Source organism: Ctenocephalides felis, unplaced genomic scaffold (genome assembly GCF_003426905.1).
Source record: "Ctenocephalides felis isolate EL2017-DRISC unplaced genomic scaffold, ASM342690v1 CF-g0.4_SCAFFOLD_01886, whole genome shotgun sequence".
Taxonomy (NCBI): domain Eukaryota; kingdom Metazoa; phylum Arthropoda; class Insecta; order Siphonaptera; family Pulicidae; genus Ctenocephalides; species Ctenocephalides felis.
In genome coordinates, this window is record NW_020538040.1 from 18680904 (window position 1) to 18702709 (window position 21806).

A 21806-nucleotide genomic window follows, 5' to 3' on the forward strand; every position below is an offset into this window, starting at 1 on the left:
ATATTTTACTTCTTATTGGATTTTGTCTGCTTTTAACAAGTTTGCAACATGTATTTTTATCCTCTTTTAGTTTAAAAACACGAGCGATCAAACCATATTATTATATTGTCTAGGGATCAAACATCACGTGAACCCAAGTAACTGTAAATTTAAGCGATCGAGAGCATTCGACAAATCTCGGTAAAGCTCGTGTTCGTATTTGACATATCTCGGCTTATGCTTATTTATCTAGGTCTCGGCCTTGAAATTACCCTCATATGCCCTCATACCATAGAACATCTTTTGACACTAGCAGTCCATGTATATAAAGTCTATGGCTGTTTACTTATCTATGACTAACGATATTGGGTTCGTTCCATCCGAGCCAATCTGACAGTCCGGAACTGTCCGCGCATGCGCAGAACACTTTTTTCTGTTCCATCCAAAATTTCGGATTTCAAACTGTTGCGGACTGTCAGTAATGCGTTCCATCAAGCAGTCCGATGAGTTTGAAACTATCATTTTGTGTTTGTACTCGGCACAAACAAAAATTCCGCAATTTAATACGATTAAAGTATAATGTTATTTAATCTCAAATAGAACATTAAAAATTTAATGAATTTACAGGAGTTCAAACATTGTAGAATATTAGATTAAAGCGACATAACAATATATAACTAGGAAATATTAAAAAGCAAATTCATTGACATAATTAAGTTATATTTTATTAGAATATGTTTTATATATATATATATATATATATATATATATATTACTTATATTTATGTATTAAAATAATAATTATTAATGCAATCGAGTGATCCGAGTTCGATCGCGTTCCATGTATCAAAACCAAACCATTGCCAACTGCCATGAAAAAATCAGAATGAGTTTGGTCTAGTTTGAAACAGTTTCGGACTGTCAGATTTGCTCGGATGGAACGAACCCATTGTGTCATATTGTTGTGTACTGTGTGACACCCCCTGAATTTTACTGTTTAACTGTCATTTTGGAATTGTGTACAGTATCAACGTCAACAACGTATTAAAATTAATTTGTGAAATATTTGGTTTAATATCGCAGTCAAAACAATGTAATAATATTTAAAAACAACAAATCACCATACCTTTATACTTTCAACCTACCACGAACACAATTAAAGTTTATGTCGCTAACAAAAATCTTTGTTTACTATAGTTACGAGAAGTAAATTAAAAATCAATGCACGCATTCGTTCTTGTTAAATCTATATAATTATCAAATAATAATGAAGCCTGATGATAGAAGTATGTCGTATAATTCTCATAAAGACTCGATGGAATATTGTGGCAGAACACTAAGGAGTACTTCGAGACGAAAACTACAAGATCGATTCGAAACGAGCGATTCAAACATATCTGAAACAAGAAGTATGCAAAAAAATCGTAGAATGTTGTCAAACATCAGTTTAACTGACCCGAGGCAGGCCTTGAGAAATGGAGCTGACAAAATTAGTAAAACATTGACAAATGTGAAAATTTCTATCGGTACATTTTCACAGGTAAATAGGATATAATTTGATAATGAAGATTTTATGAAAAAAACATTCATGCAAGGAAAATTTATTTAGTGAAACATATTTCACAATTAGTTTGAACTATAATCATAATGTTTGTTCCATTCTTTGATATTAAAATTTAACTATATTAGTTTTTATATTATAGATCAACATTTAATTATATTATGTTTCAGCGTTTTAAAACAAATACAAGACGCAGGCAAATTTTGCAAGAATCTCCTTCCCATTATGTTCGAACACCAACACCAAGATCAAGATCTAAATCTCGTGAACTTTTAGGAAGAACTCCTACAAAACTCTACAGCCCATTTGGAATAGAATCACCACAGCATAGAAACATGGATACCAAGTTTGTCCAACAAGTGGGAGCAAATGATGATAAAAAAAACAATCCAAAACATAAAAAGAAAAAGAATGATATTTGGAATAAAGAAAATTGTCTCGAGGAAAGAGAGACCGAGATCAATAATTGGAATTTTCTTAATAGAAACTCACAATCTTTATTAAAATAAAGTATAGCAGTTCTATAACTTAAAAATTATAGTTTTTATTTTAAGATACAATGCTATTATTTTAAAGCATTTACTATTTTTTATTTTATACTTATGTAAAAGAATTCAATAATTATTAGCTTATTATTAATTCAATTTTAATGGTCCAGTGGGGCTTTTGAAGATTGTGAATTTTATTTATATTAGTTTTATTTAGACTAAGTTATGAGAAACAGATTGGATACTGGTTTAGCTGATTTGTTATTAAGTAAAAATTATTATTTTTTTCATTGCTTAACTAAATCCTTTGACTGAATATATACATAATTTATATTTAGGATTTAATTAATACTAATTATTATTACACTAGTTTTAAATCGTGTCTTTTATACATACATTTACAAAAAAAAACTTAATAAATGATGAAATGTATGGGGTCTTTTTACTGATGAAATCACAAAATGAATATTACTGATTATTTTGTGGAAAAATCAACTAAAAGAATATATTTATTATGACTAAATTATCAAACAAATTTGAGGTGCAAACGTCCCTAGTTTATGTATTAAAATGTGGAAACTCATAATTTTTTCAATGTTCATAAATTATTTCAAACCTCGCGAGCTAAACCAACTACAAGTAAAATAAAATGTTTATTATAATAATAATCATAAAAGTTTTAGGCACTTGCGCCCAAATATTTTTGTTTCTGCACTATATATAGCAAATATTGCCAACGGTAAATCACAAGTAAACAATAATCATGATAAGGTAAAAATCTACATATATATATATATATATATATATATATATATATATTTGTTGAAAGTGTTTAAATTTGATGTTGAAATGTATGATTAATTTCTTGGAAGGCGTAACATCAAGTAAAAAATATAATTATATTTATTTATAATTTATATATAATATAATTTATATATATATATATATATATATATATAATTTTATAAAATTAAATAGAGTTATAATAAGAATTTCAATATATGGAGGAATTTTAGTGTCATTTATTTGTATTATTCAACGAGACAAAAATTTTAATTGCTTATTCTTCAGTTATACATATGAGAATAGGTGGAATTTTTACTACAAATATAATAGGGATTGTTGGTAGATTTGTTTCAATATATTCTCATGGTTTATTTTCTTCAAAAATATTTTGTTTTTCTAATATTAATTAGAAATGATCAGGAAGTCAATGAATTTTATTCAATAAGAGTTTGAAAAGATTTATGCCTTCGGTAACATTATTTTGATTTTTATTTTGTAGGTCTGATATAGTAGCAGAAAATTGAGATTATCTCATAATATGTTACTTTTATAGCGTACATGATAAAATTGTTCGAGAATTGAGCAAAACTCTCATAAAATATAAAATGTTAAAGCTATTAAAAACGAATATTATCTAATTTAAAATTATTAAAATATATAATTCACATGCGTACAACTGTTCTATAAACATGATAAAACTAGTGCAAAAGATACCTCGATTTGACATTTTTTATTCAAAACTATCAAAAAAAAAAGCTTAAACTCACCTGAAGAGTTAGTCCTATTTCTTAAATAAAGATTCTTCAAATGAAATGAGCACAAAATTTAAAGAAAAACCTCTCAAGTGTGTAGCAACATGTAAAGAAAATTATAAAGAGCTGTTTACTAAAAGCAAGCAGTCGAAAATATAAGATACTTTGCAAAAAATAAACCATGGAAATAAAAGTAGTATAGAAAAATGCTCAAAAGATAAAGATAACTTGCCAAAAGGAAACTCTCGCACTGAAATGCACATAGTTATGACAAAGAAGATATTATTTAATTCATTCAATATGCGCTACTTCTTAACAAAATTAATAAACATATTTATTTTCAAAATATAATAGAATGGCTTTTTGAATATTTGAGAAAAATGATACTTTTTGTACTACTCTACTGTCTCGTATAACACGGTGTAGTTTATAGGAATTAAGCTCTCGTGTTTTACCAGATTACCTGTACACATAGGTTTCTAGAGAAATATTAATAATTTCAAAATACAATAGAATGATTGTATGAATTTTTGGTAAAAAGGAGATGCTTTTTGCACTAGTCTTTTGTGTTATATAACACGGTGTAGTTTATGAGAACAAAACTCTCATGTTCTACGAAGGTTACTTGTACACATAAGTTCATACAAAAATATTAATATAATATATTCTTTATTTATATATAACTAAAGATTATTTATTTTTTTCAAGTAACCCAAAACACACAAGAGTAATTGTACAACTGTATTATGAAAAAAAAAACAACAAGTGGGGTGCATGGCATCGTGCCTTAAGGCAAATTGCTGGAATTTTCCGTACCGTAATTAAAAATCTTGGTACGGATCCCAAAAAAATTTACACAAAATGTGCACACATTGATAAAATCTCTATAAAATATCTGATAATTTGATGTACATATGTCCAATAAACATTTTTAACGGCCAAATGGCATTTTTTTTACTTATTTTTATTGAGAGTCCATAACCGCTGGACTTGCCTACCCAAACATTTAATCAGTTCTTCATCTTGTCAATACAAGTAAAATGTTTTTTGAATTATTAAAATCGGACGCTCCGTTCTCATAAAAACCGTGTTACCGTTTTTGGCACTTTTTGCCCGTATCTTCGGAACGGCTAGACCTGCCTTCGCCAAAAACTTATCAGCACGTCTCCTTATCAATACAAATCGAATGTTTTTTGAATTATTCCAATCGGTTGATCGGTGTTCCTGAAATCACCGATGAAAAATTGTATCCGCACACACACATACACACATACATACATCCATTTTGTCTAAGGTACGCCAAAATATTCAGAAACCTTTGAAACGTAAAGATATTTAAAAAATTTCATTTTCGATCTTTTGCGATTACTATAACTTACCTTACGAGAAGTTGAATAAAACAGAAAAATACCTGGATAATATTAATCGTCAATCACATTAATGAATCTTGATATACACCGTTTAAAAACACTTTAGTTTAATACACAATATTGCACTTATTTTATCACTTTACGAATCTAATCATGTATGACTTATTATGATAAATTGTCGTCGAAATTATTATCAATTTATTTTCCATAAAGTTTCACGTGTTTTGTTGATAGAGTGCGTAACCATACTTTTGAAAAACTTGTTAACTTCTTTGATGTCAGGATGTCACTCCTGTCACTCCTGTCAGTGTGACAACATTCAAACATATGACAGTTCAGTTTCTTCTGAAAAAATGTGCAAATTATAATTTCAGTGTAAATATTTTTTTTAATTCAATTTGTTATTTTTGAACAATAAGTGACCATAAACAACTGGAATAATGTCTAGTGATTCTGATCAAAATGACGATGCTGATCCATGGGTTTATTATTGTGATAGACCGGAATGGAATGATATCAAACCCGTACCACAAAACGATGTTTCCATAGGAATAGTAGCTATTGCATATACGAAAAAATGTAATTAACACTCTATTATTTGTACTTGCTATTAAAAAGAATTAATTTGATAAAACTAAAAATGAGACAATAATTTATAGGTTAATATTATTACATATACCTGCTTGTGAGGTGTATTATACTTCTTCTCGTCATTATTCACTTTGTTATTTAATCTAATTAACTTCAAAATTATGGCAATGCATACTCATTACTCGATTTAATTCCACTTTTTTTTTTAGTTACTGATGTATTTGACTACTTTCGAGCTGTCCTTCAAGCTTCTGAATATTCGCAAAGGGCATTTGATCTTACAACAGATGCAATCAAATTGAATCCTGCCAATTATACAGTGTGGCAATTTAGGTAAATAAATAAACATGAGAAAATATATATGCCTATAGATAAATAAGAACTGTGTTATTATCTATTCCTTTACAAATGTGTACAAACTAAATATGAACAACTGGCAGGTTTTGATCCTTACAGAAATGAGTGATCCGTGGTTTTCACTAATATGCAGGTGTCCTGCCAGATTGGTAATATTTATCTTGTACAAAAATATTAAATATTTTTGAAATTTTTAAACAGAAATGTTTAGTTTTTTTTAACAATATTTTTTGTAGGCGCGATATCATGAAGCATTTAAAAATGGACATTGTACAGGAAATGTTCTTTATTGAAAATATCATGATGGATTTACCAAAAAACTATCAAGTGTGGCATCATCGCCATGTCCTAGTTAAATGGTCACAGAACCCAAATCATGAGCTAAGGCTAACCGAATATATTTTAGAGCTAGATTCAAAAAATTATCATGCTTGGCAGCATAGATGTTGGGTGATTACTGAGTTCAAGTAAGTTGATTTATGTATGTGTAATACAGAAAAAAAAAATTACAGAATATTAGAATTACAGAATAAAATCATATCATATGTTTACAGGCTTTATGAAAATGAACTGGATTTTGTTGATAAATTGTTGAAAGCAGATCAACGGAATAACTCAGCATGGAATCAACGTTTTCATATTATCAAAACGTTCTATGGTTTGGATGGGGATACTATTCAACAAGAAATAAGTTATGTCTTGGAAAAAATGCAGATAATTAAAAACAATGAAAGTGCTTGGAACTACCTGCGTGGCGTAATTTGTCACAATAGTGGAAAACTTTCTGATTATCCTGAAGTGCAAGAAATTTGTGAACGTCACTTTAATTCGGGCTACCAAGAAGCATGTTTGGTCTCCTATCTATTTGACCTATATAGGGAAAAATATTTATTAGATAAAACAGATGAAACATATTATGAGAAAGCAGTAGAATGTTTAAATATATTGGCAACAAAATGTGACAAAATTAGAAAGAAGTACTGGACATATCTAAAGGAAGAAATGCGAAAGGAATACTGTACATAAATATTTTATATATTTTATTAATATTGTCTTTTTATTTACAATGAGTGATAATAATAACAAAAAATATAAAAATATACCCATATTTATTTCTATACTATTTAAATTAATTTACTGATTTATTACTATTCGACACAGCATTATACTAACTCTAAACTAAAATTAATATCAAAATAATTATCAATTTATAATGAATCTTCAGATTACACTTCACCAGACCATAATTAAATATACAATTATTACATACAAGATGTGGGATTTAAAAAATATATATATATACAATAAAATAATAATTTTTGGTCAACATTTAAAAATTATTCATAGTCAAAAGTTGCTAAGTAGACATATTTCATAGTTTTGTAAAACAAAAGTTTCTTACGCTTGTTGTCACCTCAATTTTTCATGCTAACTAGCATTCTTGAATAAGAAGATTTTATATATACAAACTTGAATGTTTTGCCAGGGTTTTTTTAAGGGGGTTTACTTTTTGGTTGAACATCCTTCAATTGCATACTTTCTACACATTCATATACCAATTTGAACAAGTATTGCTGAAATCAAATTAGTTTACTTTACCAAATCATAGCAAGTTTACTAAATTAATTTTTTAATTTACTTTGTTTTTTTCTGAAAATAGTTAGTAGATTGTTTAGGCCTTTCTTTAAGCAGTAAACTGAGAACTATGCATAAGTTGTTCTTTATGTAGATGCATTAAGAATTAAAATTAATATTCTAAAGTGAATTACCTATGATCTGTTGATAATCAGTTTAATTTTAATTCCTGCATATTTACTGTTGGGCCTGTTTCTTGTTGTTCAGTCATAGTAATTTGTGATAGCGTTCGAACAACTTCAGCACGATGGGCTGGATTCAAAGCCTGACACAAACCTACCACAGCATCCAAGGCCATCTCCGGACAGTCCTAAAATATAAATCATACTTGTTAAATTAATAAAATTTCAATTACATAAGTCTAAATATCAATTATTCTAAGGGATGAATAATTTTTTTTAATCAATTAAGAGAATGTCTTAAAATAAAAACCTCCTTTCACTAATCAACACAAACATATAAGAATTTCTTTGCTAGTTGATTTTGCAATTGAGCTACAATGTATAAAATTTTATGTTTCCTTTCATACTACATAAACAGTTTATTTTTAATATTAGTAAAGGCAATTATTTGATATGACCGAATGATGGTAAAGCAAAGCCATCCTTAGTAAAAATCATCTTTTTTGATCCAAAATTGAAACTTTTTATCAAGTAAATATTGATATGCTAAATTATGTACTCACGAGTAGAGATTTTTTGATTTGGCTTATTATGGCATCCTTTTTCACACATGTTAAATTTCTTTTTACAATTGAATTAGAGCTTTGTTGTGATTCCAGCCATTTTACAACAGCTTTATTGTTTTCCCACTGATAAGCCTAGAACACATGACATTTATTTAAATTATCTCCATAATTTTATGAAAAATAATTTTTCTATAATGAAAGCTATATTTATTAAAATATTAATAAACAATACAACAGTTAATTAAGCAACATTGATTTATTTATTTTTATGCAAGCCGTGATCAATTAAAATATATACTACTTTAAAGTTTTGTCAACTTAAGTAAATTACTTCTAAATTCTTATAACACATAATAACTAGTTTAATTATTAGCTGCATAAATTCTGTTTCAGTTTAATATATTTATTCGATATTCGTAAATTCATATTTGAATAAATAATGTAAAGTGGTAGAAATAATAATGTATATGAATATTAAAACGGGTGTTGAGTCGGGTAATAGCACCAAGTAAAAAATAAATTGAAGCAATTAGAATATCATCAGCTTCAAGCTTTCAGTCTTCATTGAGACCGACATTATATTTATATATATTCAAGGATGGCTAGAATATTGGCTTTTACCTCTGTTGCACCTTTGTCTTCTATATACCATCTTCTCAGCATTGCTTGAGCTTGTCCGGTGCCTAACTCTGGTTGAAGAATCTGTAATTCGTTTAGCATGCTTTGTTCTAATAAAAGCCTTCTCAAACGCCAATATAATGCACAACGAGATCCACGCCACGCTATTATGTCCTAAAGATTAATAATGAGAATGTAAAAAATACTACAATACAACAACATTAATAATAATAACCAATTATCTGCTTATGTTCAATTATATTTAACAATATATATATATATATATATATATATATATATATATATATATATATATATGTGTGTATATATAAATTTAAAATTATTGAAAAATATTAATAGCATATATATTTACCAGAATAGCTCCCTTCTCTAACATCCGTTCTGGAGTATCATGTAGATCTGCAAAATGTACGGCAACAGGGTGATAAGCAGCTGATAATCGTTTTTGTCTATCTCGTATATCTTTTTCCAGTTTGGCTAGTTCCTCCGCATCGGAAACAGTCTTCATTTTGCTTCGCAACTATATACAAAATAAAAGAAGTTTTATAAGCATCACTGATAAACATATGCAATAGTTTATGAAGAAACCATAAATTAATTATATATAAAAGCCACAATAGTGTTAACAAATTCCTTATTCAGTTATAAAATTAAACAGTTAAATGCACTCTAATATATAAGTCTACAAATAATATGTACACAATCAAATTACGTACATCTGTAACAATAGGATCTAACCGATCTATTGTTTTGATAATATCCTTCTGTCTGAACTTAATTTCAACAATTCCTTCAGGCTCTAAAACACCGCCTCGGGCATCAGGATCGGCATACATTTCCATTTTTTGAGGATTGATTGAAGGATCTAATACAGCCCAAGCACCACCACGTAACTCACCTTGAGTACAAAAAAAAAAAATTATATAACAATTAGTAAAAACATATTTTTAAAAATCAAAATTAAATTACACACACACACACACACACACACACACACACATATATATATATATATATATATATATATATATATATATATACACACCAAATAATTCACATAAATATTAGATCCTCATATATTTTCAATACCACTAACCATTTGGCGGCAAATAAATTAAAACAGGTTGTTTATATTCCCTTAATCCATCAACAATATAAGCACCAAACTTGACTATTTGCTCGTACATATCTTTCATTCCTCCAGAGAATCCACGCCAGTTAGCAAAGATGATGAGAGGAAGTTCTTCACGTGAGAAGTCGCGAATGGCTTGTGATGTTTTATAAGCACTATCAGGAAACCATACCTGAACATATTTAAATGCAATATTACATGAGCTTATTAGACATTTCGGCAAATGATATTTCATTATTTACCTGTCCAGCTTGGGCAACTGTTTTAGATTCGGAATCTGGGTTAGCTGGGTCAGCAGGCAATGTTACTTCAACAGAACGAGTTTCCACAGCAATAACACCAACAGGTATTCCTCCCAGGCGTGCTCTTCCTGTAAATGAACATTAACCATTACATTTCTCCATTTTTTGTTAGAACATATTTATTTCAATAATTTTGTTAAACTTTAACATTATATAAAGAAAAACATAACTAGTGGGGTGCACGGCATCGTGCCTTATGGCAAATTGCTGGAACTTCCCGTACCGTAATTAAAAATCTTGGTACAAAACCCCAAAAAAAATACACAAAATGTGTACATATTATTAAAATCTCTATAAAATATCTGATAATTGGATGTACACATGTCCAATAAACATTTTTGACCGCCAAATTACTTTTTTTTTATCAATTTTCATTGAGAGTCCATAACCGTGGACCTGCCTTTCTAAAAATTTAATCAGTTCTTCATCTTGTCAATACAAGTAAAATGTTCTTTGAATTATTAAAATCGGACGCTCCGTTCTCTTAAAAACCAAGTTAAATGGCTAGACCTGCCTTCGCCAAAAACTAATCAGCACGTCTCCTTATCAATACAAATCTAATGTTTTTTGAATTATTCAAATCGGTTGATCGGTGTTCCCGAAATCGTCGACGAAAATTTGTATTTGCACACACATACACACACACATACATGCATACATTTTTTATAAGGTATGCCAAAATATTCAAAAACCTCTGAAACGTAAAGATACATAAAAATTTCCATTTTCGATTTTTTTGTGATTTCTATAACTTATATTACGGGAAGTTAAAAAATTGAATAAGCGATTAATGCAAATATCCCATTTTCTAGGCTACATCATGCATCAGTATTGTATATTTGAAATACCTGTAATAACAGTTTGTGCCCAAGGAGCCATTATTTCAGACCAAGAATCCTTATCAAAGAATCCACTCTCCCATTCTCCTGGTTTGGTAGGATTTTCTCTGCCCGCTAACATCCATCGAGGATCATATGGAGCTTTGGTAGGAATATAGCCAACATCTCTGTCAATAGGATCACTGGGAATGACGATAGGCAAAGTTCCTCCCCTCTTGTCAGGCATATAGCTCAACCAGCTCAAAATTCTATAAACACCATCTAGATCTAATGCTTCAGTATTGTGTGAAACTCCATTATTGTGCATGATTTGGATACCCCCCAATTGATTGTTTGATGCATATACTTCTCGACCCAGGAGCTTGTTAAGTGCTGAATAACCTGATAGAATATATATGAATTAGATGTTTATTTAGGTATCTTAAAATATCAATTTTTTTTGCAAGAACACATTTTTGATAAACAATAAAAAGATCACATCTAATACTTAAACATCATAATATTACTATTATTAAAATATCATACCAGTCAGAATAATATGAGAATTTTCAATCTGTATGACTCTTTGTCCAAGACGAACAACATAAGAACCAATTCCAATTGCTCTGCAAGTTACCATGGATATTGTGATAATCTCTTCATAAGCAGCTGATGTTTCACCAGCAATCATACCAGCATATCTCAAATTTTCCACACCTAGGCCATCAGTTTTACCAATTATATCTGTTATTTTATACCTATAACCAATGTTTTCAAAATTAATCTAATGAATATTACAAACTGCTTAGATTTATTCCAAGACAAATATCCTACGAGGTTTCTCACCTTGGTTCTCCATCATCCTCAATCAAGATAGCTCTTACAGAATTAAATGGACTTAATTTACTATAATCTTCTGGTGTCAAATATAAATATTTAAATCCTTTATCTGGTTCATCAACATCTTCCCATGCTACCTTGAACAAACTCTTCACTTCTTCTGCTAATCCTATTCTAGCACCACTGTTTGCAGAGATATAAATTCTTGGAATTTTTAGTTTTCGCGCTAGTTCTGAAGCTTTTCCGTAAACAATATCTTCCTTAGGACCAAATGAACCAATCAAATAAGTTATGTCATTAGAAATAAGAATCATCTCACGTCCTTTGGGAAACTCTGGTGTACATAATTTTATTCTCCAAGCAACCATACCACAATCGTTTTCACCAGGAAGACGTTTTTGTTCTACAAGTTTATCTCCTGAAACCACCAATTCCACACATTCTTCTAATATTTTATCAGGTATAACAACATCTTCGTGGGGTCGTGCTCTTGAGTATTCTTTCCAAAGACGCTCTGTCATTTGACGGAACATGTCAGGAATATCGTAAACATAAGTAGTTCCATTTGATTGAGCTTGGAAACGTTTTTGTTGAAGGTAATCTTTGGTAAGATATGGTGTGTAAATAGGTAGGCCATGTAGAGATCCAAGTCGGCCACCATAGCCCATAAATTTGATAATACCTAAATAAAAATTAAAGTCAACTATAAGGTCATTGCTTTCTGGATAATTAAACATATAATATATTCAGAATATATAAATTTTATAATAGAATATTTAGATAGTTAATATTGTAATGCTGATAAATATAAAAACAAACCTGTTTCTGGATCTGTTACTTCAGTATACATTGAGATATCTAAGAAGTAACCACTGTCATTTGCCAGACAGAGTCTTATAGAAGTTGTGGGGGCAGATGGATTCGCCCTTATAAACATTTTTAATTCTGCTTGTAAAACTCTCAATTTCCATAAACGTGGGCCATACCGCATGACCTTAAAAAAAACATAAAATAAGTTCTAGTAGATTTTCTAATTGATAATCTATTTTTTAATTAATAATGCATATTACCCACCATTTTAGTAACAGACTCTTCTATTTTTGCAGGATCCATAATAACAGTTGGTACAAAATTTAAGAATATATGATTGCAATCGGTTCTCCTGGCTTGAGGATGTGAAAAAGCAACTTCCAACTCGTCCATCGCTTCTAGTAACACACGTTCCCCTTCATTTTGTAAATATTCGAATGAGGCTTCCTAGAAAAATTGTTATTGCAATTGCCATAAATTAGAAAACACAATTTTATATAATTCTCATTTGCAAATTACCTTTGTAATCAAATCTGAATGCCGTATAATTGATCTGATAAAGAATCTATAATCAGTGACTTCTTGTCCTGGAGGAGCTTTGGCTTTCCCAAGATACAAATGCATCTTTTGGTTGGCAGTCGGCAGTGCTTCCAAGTCATAGGAACGCATACGGTTTAATTCTAATTGGAAGGCGCAAGCTGGTTCTAAATGTCGGTAGATTCTATCTTCTTGGAAGTCATCGCGATGACGATAAGTAAAGAACTTTGGAAACTGGCGTCTGAAAATAAATACGTTAGGAAAAGATTCTAAATTTTCATTAATTAACTTCTTACCGTTTGAGAGCAGCAAATGTTATTCTTCGTACTTTTCGTTCCTCTAACTCTTCTTTGTGCTTTTCACAGAACTCGGCAAATAATCGAGACATTTGCATATCGTCTAAATCTCCTACGTCCCGCAAAGCAACACTCAATATATGCATTGGTTCCTTAGGCTAAAACATAAATATTAATTACAGTGCAAGCCGACTAATAAGTAATCTGCATACGAATGTTTCGAGCCATGTTAGTGTTTTGAGATACGAGCCGCCAAATAACCGGTTCTTTGCTTCGACATACAAGCAAAATTCGAAATACCGGATTTTGAGTTGATAAAGGATTAAACTCGAGCTAAGGGCTTTATAATAATTTATAAGCAGCTTTCTGAACTTTAAGAGTTTGTAAATAAAAATCACCTCCAAAAAGTTGCATCAGTTCGAGTATGGGAGTTGTTCAATGAAACATGTCACAACTCATTTCTGCAATATAATTAATTAATGGGTAGAAAAAAACAATAATTACATTACAAAAAATAAATTTATTTTTATTGTTTAAAAACTTAACAAAAATCACAGTGCTTGAACGAATTAATGGCATTTCAATGTATTTATATAAGTAAAATTACTTCGAGATATGGGCGTAGAAAAGATTAAACTCGTATGCCGGGGTACCACCACTGTAGTTGCAAGTGGCATTTTATATTAAGGTAAATTGCACGAACTTCCCGCTACGTAAAAATATAATCAATTTATAATCAGTAAAAATTGAGATACAGCTATTAAAAAAAAAGTTGAACTGTTGAAAATAAAATTTTTGTTTTCACTAAAAATAATAAAATTTATAATTGATATCACTCAAACATACCCATAATATCTGTAATTATTTAAATTAAATTGATTTATTTAACCCATTTCATTTCATTCTGCTTCATGTTCTAAAAATGTATTTTATTAAAGTGTGAACTTTAACAGTAGCTTACAGAACATTGAAGGAATGGCGTAGATTCTAATTAGAATCTCTGAAGCGCGCGGTAAATATTCCAAACTTTCATGAATTATTATAGCTCTACCGCTTGCTTATCGTAAGCCTCTTATATTTTCGTCGTACAAAGTTTCGTCAAAACCGTCAAAATTTTTTTTTCAACAATTAATTACGAAAAAACGCCCCGCCGTGGGTAAACTGATGCAAAAGGTTATAAAGTTTTCAAAATCGGTTAAGAATTCTTCATTGGCAAAAAATTTTGCACTTTTATATTATTTTAAATATTAACTAAATACCTCTGGTAAATCAGAAGCCGGCCTTGTTGTTGGTTCGGATAAACTAACATTAATAGATGTTGAATTTCTATCTTCTGAAACGCTATCCACAGCCTCCATTACCTATTAAATAAAAAATTTATATCAAATTTATCTAATTTCTAGACATGAACTGAATTAATTTCGTTCAAATACTGTTGCAAAAAGTTAATAAAACACTTGTTTTACTAATTAATAAAATCAATTCATTATTTATCAAACCTTTGCGTTAATGTATGCAGGGCTTGAGAAATCTTCTAGCAAATCCAAAATTTCATCAGCATATTGTTCAAAATGAGCAAAAGAATCAAATGCTGCCATACACCCAGTTCGTTGAAAGTCATATGCTGACACAGCTTGATTTGTTTCCATATTTCCATCAACAGGCAATCTAGAAAAAAATCATATAAATAAAAATAAAAATAAAAATATAAATTTAAGTGTAAGTCTATACAAGAATCAAATTACCTATTAGGATGTGCAGAAGGTAGTAAAAATTGGAAATGAACTAATGGGACTTCTCCACTGAGTTCAAGATGCTGTAAACACGTCAATTCATAGCTAATATACGCTCTCCTAACATAAACTTCTAATGCAGCATTACAAACGGCCCTATTTGTATGATAGAAGAAATCATGCAATATATCAAAAATTGAAGTTTCACTGAGTATTAGTTTCTGAAGATTTTCAGGGTGGAAATCGTGCCCATACATGTCGACTGCAGAAAGGAAAATCGACTCCATTTGATTGTGCCGGAGCTCATATGCAGGTTGATGCGCTGCAATCAGTACCTGAAAAAGGTGTAAATGTTTTATTTCAATTGTGCTATTTTTGATATTTTCTTATTGTAAATTAGTGTATATGTAGAAGCACCACTTTACATGCATATTATATTGATGGGTCTACAAAATTATTAACCTACAAAATTATTATTTTGTTTTAATAAAAACAAAATACAAATTTTAAAAAATAGATATCCCTATACCTTTTAAAAACAAAAGCTGATCAACTCATATATAAGTTGAGTTTATATATAGACCTTATAATACATTACATATGTATCATAAGGTCCTTAAATCAAATACATCTTATATATAAAAATGGATCGCAAAATGTGTTGGTAAGCGCATAACTCAACGCCTGGACCAATTTGGCCAATTCTTCTTTTAAAATGTTCGTTGAAGTCCAAGGATGGTTGTTACGGCGAGAAAAAATCGAATAATTGCCGGGAAAACCCTAAAAACAGCCCTTTTCTTCTTTAATCGAGTAGGCAATGCAATTTGTAAACAATGATCTATGTCATGACATTTTGTGTAGTTTTTGATAATCTAATTTTGAATATATTTATATAAACATAGAAATATCTTTCTATTAATCAAGCTATATTGGCAGCCAAAAACATTGATGTAAATTAATTAAATTTCAAAATTCAAGAACAAATTACAGGCGAAACAGTTGATTCGGCAACTAACCAAGACGATCCACCGGAGTTTTTAAACTCGCTGGATTTGCTAGGATTGTCACCTCACAATCTTCAATTAAAGGTTGGATCGGCAATTATAATGTTGCGAAATATCGACCGACTATATTCAAAGGATAGAATAAAGCAGAAGATGTTCTCGCACCATGCATCCCAATGCGTTTCCAGTGCGTTTATGGTATCATTAAGTGTTTGTGGTATTAATTTAGAAAACCCATGTTTCTCACATGGAAAATTGTATGTTGTTTGTTTCCGTATTGGAAAACCATCAGATTTGTTTGTCTATGCGCCAGGTAATCAAACAAAAAACATCGTTTATCACAAAGCACTACAATGAAAATTGAACTGATTTTTGAATTATGATTTGTAATATTAAAATTACTTACTTTTAAATGCTTATAGTGTTTTATTTAATTATTTTTAATTCACACCGAATTATTACCAGGGTGACGGTTCTGTTCAGGATAATTTTTTGCAAAGAATAGAAAAAAGATAAGCACAAAACACCGCCACATTACAATTTTTTTTGACAGGACGAAGTCTGTCGGGCCGGCTAGTTCATTTTAAAAATAACCATTCCAAAATAGTATTAATATTGAATTAAATTAAATCATAATAATTAAATATATAATATCATATCATATCATATCATAAATTAAATTTTTAAATACATCACTAATAATTATGAAAATAACACTATTTTCCATATATATATATATATATATATATATATATATATATATATATATATATATATATATATATATATATATATAACATGGTTGGTTCATATAGTTGAATAGAAACAAAATAAATACAGACCTGTCTAGCTCTCAAAGCTACTCTGGAATGTTCAGCCCTATTCAGAGATGTGAGTTCGCTCAGAGTAGTAGCTAGTTCATCAGTCAATCCCGGTTCATTAGACCATAAATGATCAATAAGTAATGTTACCTATTCAAAATAAATTTATTTAAAATTTCTTCTATTGGTATTATTAATTTTCTTTATTCAACTTACTAATAAATTTTTCTTAGCAACTTGTCCATGTGAGAAAATAGTTGCTGTAACAGCTGCCATATCATCTTTATTTCTATCACGAATAGCCATTACGCATTTATCATAATGACCTGCAGAAAACATAAAAAATAATTTGAACTAAATTATCTTGTTATCTAATTTATCATACCAATATAACAAAATTTCAATCTTTTGGAAGATATTTCATTTAGAATAATAATATGTAATTAAAAACATTTAAAATATATATTTTTTACAAACCATGTTGGAATTGACTCTCCACAGCATAATATTGTTTCAGAAGTTCATGCACAGCAGCCTTCATTCGACCTCTGATACCTAACAAAATATAACAAGTTTTGAACAAATTTTCATTTTAATTATTCACAAGAGCCAAAAATGAAAGAGCTTACCATTTCTATACCTTTGTACTAATTGCACAATTCCTTGTGTGGTTAGGAAAAATACATCTCTTTCAGCACGTTTTTGCAAAGTCGCTGCATGACTATAAGAAGGAAAAACAATTACATTAAAAATCAATTCAAAATTGAACAATTTAAAATATTATATATTTAATAAAACATTCTTGTCACCTATCAATTACGCTGGCGATTTGCTGACTAGGAAATTGCGCCAGAACACTAGTAATATTTCGTTCATATAAACTCATCAATTTTCTGATCTTTTTCTCAACTGAGAGTGGTATTCTTCCGGAAATTGTGGCTATTACTTCTTGCAATTCCAACAATGGCAGACTGGGATCACGCAAACTTTGCATAAACTTTTCAATAACCTCCCTTAATCTAGGAGCATTGTAAGGATCAGGCAAGCAATAACCTTTGTGAAAAACGCACAAATATTATTATGGTAAATAATTATTCAAAATAAAATATCTTATAAAATATATTAAAAATAATTAATCTCACCTGCGAGAGTATTTTCCAATATTGCTTTATATCCGCTGTGAATCCTATGCAATTTTTCCGGAGCGTTGTTTCCGTCTGTTTCTGGAAACGGTCCTCTATAAGGCTGAGCTTTGGTAACCAAACTGGGATCATCTAGTTCCAAATGTGCAATTAACGAACCAGCGTCAAGAACTGCACCTGGACGTTTGGCAAAAACTACACTTCCTGCTTCTGAAGCCGTTAAGGTCATTACCATTTTCATAACCTAAACATATCAATTTCTTTCTTAGAAATATAAGGCTAATTATTTTAATATTAATTTCCCTTAGAACAATAAAATAGGCAAACCTCAATTTCAGCATATGGTTGGCCCTTATTGACGTGGCCGCCGTCTTCACAAAGCAAATTGATTAACTTTCCAGCGCTAGGACTTCTCAACATTGAAGGATCATTTTCCTTTTCAAAAATACATGTTTGATTTCCGATAACGATACGGTACCTATCAACTTCTTCTTTCATATATGTCGTGAAACTTGCCCCGTCAATTGACAATAGCATACCTAGCAACAATAACAAAAATACAAATAAAATAAATTTGAAGTAAGAATAAATATTTATAAATAGCATTCAATAAACAAACCTCCATCATTTAATCGATGAACTTCGATTTCTTTGAATGAACCGTTCATAACGAGAAAATATGAATTTGGGCCACACTTGGCTACTTGTAATTTATATTTGTAACCTTCTGAAATTAATTCAACTTCCACTATATGTTTTAATGTATTCGAGCCTTGCACTTGGCCTCTGAAAATTAATAAAATCTAATATAAACCAAAAAAAAAAATAACTGCTGTTATATAAGTAGTGTTAGAAAAAATAGTATATACCTTTCTAATGAAGTTTGAAAGTTCATAAATGACTCAGCTATTGTTCTTTCCCCAATATGCAGTGCTCCACAAATAACTCCCAAAAGAATATCAGGTTTCTCAGATTGAACCTGTAAATAAATTATTAAAAGATTATTATAAAAATGAAAATCCTATCGAGTGGATAAAATCTTTAGTTTACTTACTCTTTCAGCAATTAAAGCATCTAACCAAGCGGTATCTATACTATTATCAACAAAACTCTTTGCCTCCAATAATGTAATTAAATATTCAACTGTTGTGCGAAAATCACCCCTGATTGACAATTCTTTTAAAGCTATAACCAAATTTCTAAAACAAAAGGAAGTCAGATTTTAAAGAAATGATTTATGCGTTGAAGACATTGTCTAGATTAAAAATCACTCACTCTCTAGCCTGATTTCTATTTTCACCCCATGAGAAACAATGACCAAACTGTGAATCGGCAAATTCATGAAGTCCACCAGATGCAGCTACAGAGAAATAACCCCATACATTTTTGCTGGAACGGAAATTTAGTTCTTGCACTGTTCCTGAACTGGGCTTGAAACCTTAGAAAAGTAAATATACATTTTGAATATATGTGGAATACATACATATAGAACGAGTGATGCATGGCATTGCGTCTCAATGCAAATTGCTGAAACTTTCGTAATTTAAGGTTTTTAAAAGCTTTATAATTTTTCAGAAAATTTTAATAAAATGTAGTGTAATTTAAATAACTGTGTTAGAGATAAAATAAAGTACGCGAAATCGCCACGTCGCAGTGTAAGGATTAAACATTATTAACCTTGGTACAGAACCCAGAAATGTAAACAAAATTGTACTTACTATTAAAATTTATAAAATATCTGATAATTTAATGTAAAAAAGTCTAATGATCATTTTTGACCTCCCACTGGCGTTTTTTTGAACACTTTTTATCGGATCTTTGAAACTATTTGTTATTTCAATTTGCAGAATTCTAAAATCTCTAATTTACCTTCATCAGGATTTTCAGATGTGATTCTAGCAGCAATAACGTGGCCCCAAGGACGCGGTTTATTTCTAGGATTTTCAAAATCTATAACACTAGTACCCCAAGGCGATTCACCATAAAGTAAACGAATATCTTTTATCCTATGCATTGGTATACCCATTCCAATCTGTAATCGATTATAATATCTTAGTATACAATATTATAAATTTACTTAAAAACAATACAAATTAGTAGTTATTAAAATATTTGTAAGCTATAGAATAAAAAATAGGTAGATTATAAATACCTGTAATTGAGCGGCAGGTAAATTTACATCAGCAACCATTTCCGTACATGGATGTTCTACTTGAAGACGCGGATTCAACTCCAAGAAGTAATAATTCCCAGTGATGTCATACAAGTATTCAACAGTTCCAGCACTTACATATCCCACCATTTTGGCTAGACGTACTGCAGCCTAGTAAGTTCAATTAATTATTATGCCATTTTAAAAATTAAAGAAAGTTTTGCTTTATAAATGTTTAACAAGTTAAAAAACACATTTATAAACAAAACTGAAAACTTTTTCTTACTTTCTCCATTTCTTCAAAGACCTCAGGCTTTGCGACAACGGCAGGAGCTTCTTCAATGATCTTTTGATGTCTTCTCTGGATGGAACAATCTCTTCCAAATAAAGATATGGCATTTCCGTATTGATCAGCTAACAACTGTACTTCTAAATGACGAGCTCCGCTAGCCAATTTCATTATAAATATTGGCGAACCCGGAACTTCAGCTTGTACCTAAGCAATAAATATATTGTTCACGTTTTAAATTCAATTCATCTTTAACCATATATGAAAATCAAACCTGTCTAAATAGGGCTGGAAAATCATCTGGCCCATCAACTTTACGGATACCTTTACCACCACCGCCTTCAGAAGCTTTTATCATAACAGGAAAACCTGATGAAAAATGATTAATGGATTTAAATACATTTATTTAAGTTTAGAATGAAGATAACATTTTTGCAAAATTTACCGATTTTGATGGCTGCTTTCAAACCTTGTTCCGCATTATTAACACAACCTTTGGCAAACAATTCACTAGAAATTTTAATTTTCTTCCCGCTGTACTGCGCCTTCAAACCTAAGGTAATTGATCCAAATATTGAATAATTATAATTATAAAGAAATGAATATATTTTTATCAAATGTGCAATTATATTTATTTGAAACTATCATAAATATCCATACAGATATATACGTAACAAAGTATCTACCTATTGATAACCAATATTTATATATTTATTACTAAATATCGACAACCTCAAATAATGTGATTTTTATACAATACTTACTATTCAATAATGTGAAATTAGTTCATAAGAACTATAGTAAATAAATTAGTCAACCTACCAGAGCCGGACCAGGGCAAAGTAGGAACTTCTGCGGTTTGGGCAACGATACTGGACGCGACTTTGTCACCGAGCGCCCACATAGCGCGTTCTGAAGGTCCTAAAAACACTAATCCTTGTTTATGTAATAATTCAGGCAATTTAGGATTTTCAGAAGCATGACCCCATCCAGCCCACACGGCCTGATAATGAAAATTAAAATTAGAACAGAACAGAACCGTGATCACAGTACATCATTTAATAAAATATATATATTATATTAT

The 21806-nt window shown here is 30.0% G+C and overlaps 3 protein-coding genes across 8 annotated transcripts in view; 2 read left to right on the top strand and 1 right to left on the bottom strand.

The window, feature by feature from the left end:
• Positions 1-888: 888 nt before the first annotated feature.
• On the top strand, positions 889-2100 carry LOC113378048. The gene is made up of 2 exons (XM_026618560.1): positions 889-1519; positions 1711-2100. Exons 1-2 carry the CDS (start codon positions 1247-1249, stop codon positions 2047-2049), a joined length of 612 nt encoding a protein of 203 aa, XP_026474345.1. The 5' UTR covers positions 889-1246; the 3' UTR covers positions 2050-2100.
• A 3139-nt stretch (positions 2101-5239) lies between these two features.
• On the top strand, positions 5240-6949 carry LOC113378807 (protein farnesyltransferase/geranylgeranyltransferase type-1 subunit alpha). The gene is made up of 4 exons (XM_026619412.1): positions 5240-5515; positions 5737-5860; positions 6121-6351; positions 6439-6949. Exons 1-4 carry the CDS (start codon positions 5377-5379, stop codon positions 6908-6910), a joined length of 966 nt encoding a protein of 321 aa, XP_026475197.1. The 5' UTR covers positions 5240-5376; the 3' UTR covers positions 6911-6949.
• Positions 6950-7007: 58 nt separating this feature from the next.
• Positions 7008-21806, bottom strand: part of LOC113378806 (acetyl-CoA carboxylase) — a 78099-nt gene continuing 63300 nt past the window's right edge. For 3 of the 6 annotated variants that reach the window (XM_026619406.1, XM_026619408.1, XM_026619405.1), the window contains 35 exons: positions 21545-21725; positions 21168-21275; positions 20997-21091; positions 20720-20929; positions 20434-20604; positions 20151-20313; positions 19557-19719; positions 19336-19480; positions 19151-19260; positions 18901-19067; positions 18609-18820; positions 18282-18525; positions 17949-18192; positions 17769-17860; positions 17617-17694; positions 17356-17465; positions 17161-17289; positions 15327-15649; positions 15081-15249; positions 14841-14942; positions 13582-13739; positions 13268-13526; positions 13013-13195; positions 12758-12932; positions 11945-12620; positions 11645-11856; positions 11129-11500; positions 10221-10348; positions 9943-10150; positions 9563-9744; positions 9199-9366; positions 8829-8999; positions 8205-8339; positions 7654-7829; positions 7009-7458 (listed from right to left, as the gene is read on the bottom strand). In XM_026619406.1, coding sequence (XP_026475191.1) covers positions 7671-7829; positions 8205-8339; positions 8829-8999; positions 9199-9366; positions 9563-9744; positions 9943-10150; positions 10221-10348; positions 11129-11500; positions 11645-11856; positions 11945-12620; positions 12758-12932; positions 13013-13195; positions 13268-13526; positions 13582-13739; positions 14841-14942; positions 15081-15249; positions 15327-15649; positions 17161-17289; positions 17356-17465; positions 17617-17694; positions 17769-17860; positions 17949-18192; positions 18282-18525; positions 18609-18820; positions 18901-19067; positions 19151-19260; positions 19336-19480; positions 19557-19719; positions 20151-20313; positions 20434-20604; positions 20720-20929; positions 20997-21091; positions 21168-21275; positions 21545-21725 — 6402 coding nt within the window. In that variant the 3' untranslated portion in view covers positions 7009-7458; positions 7654-7670. Of the gene's footprint in view, positions 7459-7653; positions 7830-8204; positions 8340-8828; positions 9000-9198; positions 9367-9562; positions 9745-9942; positions 10151-10220; positions 10349-11128; positions 11501-11644; positions 11857-11944; positions 12621-12757; positions 12933-13012; positions 13196-13267; positions 13527-13581; positions 13740-14840; positions 14943-15080; positions 15250-15326; positions 15650-17160; positions 17290-17355; positions 17466-17616; positions 17695-17768; positions 17861-17948; positions 18193-18281; positions 18526-18608; positions 18821-18900; positions 19068-19150; positions 19261-19335; positions 19481-19556; positions 19720-20150; positions 20314-20433; positions 20605-20719; positions 20930-20996; positions 21092-21167; positions 21276-21544; positions 21726-21806 lie in introns of all 6 variants that reach the window. The other 3 variants (XM_026619409.1, XM_026619410.1, XM_026619411.1) reach the window with 2 other exon arrangements.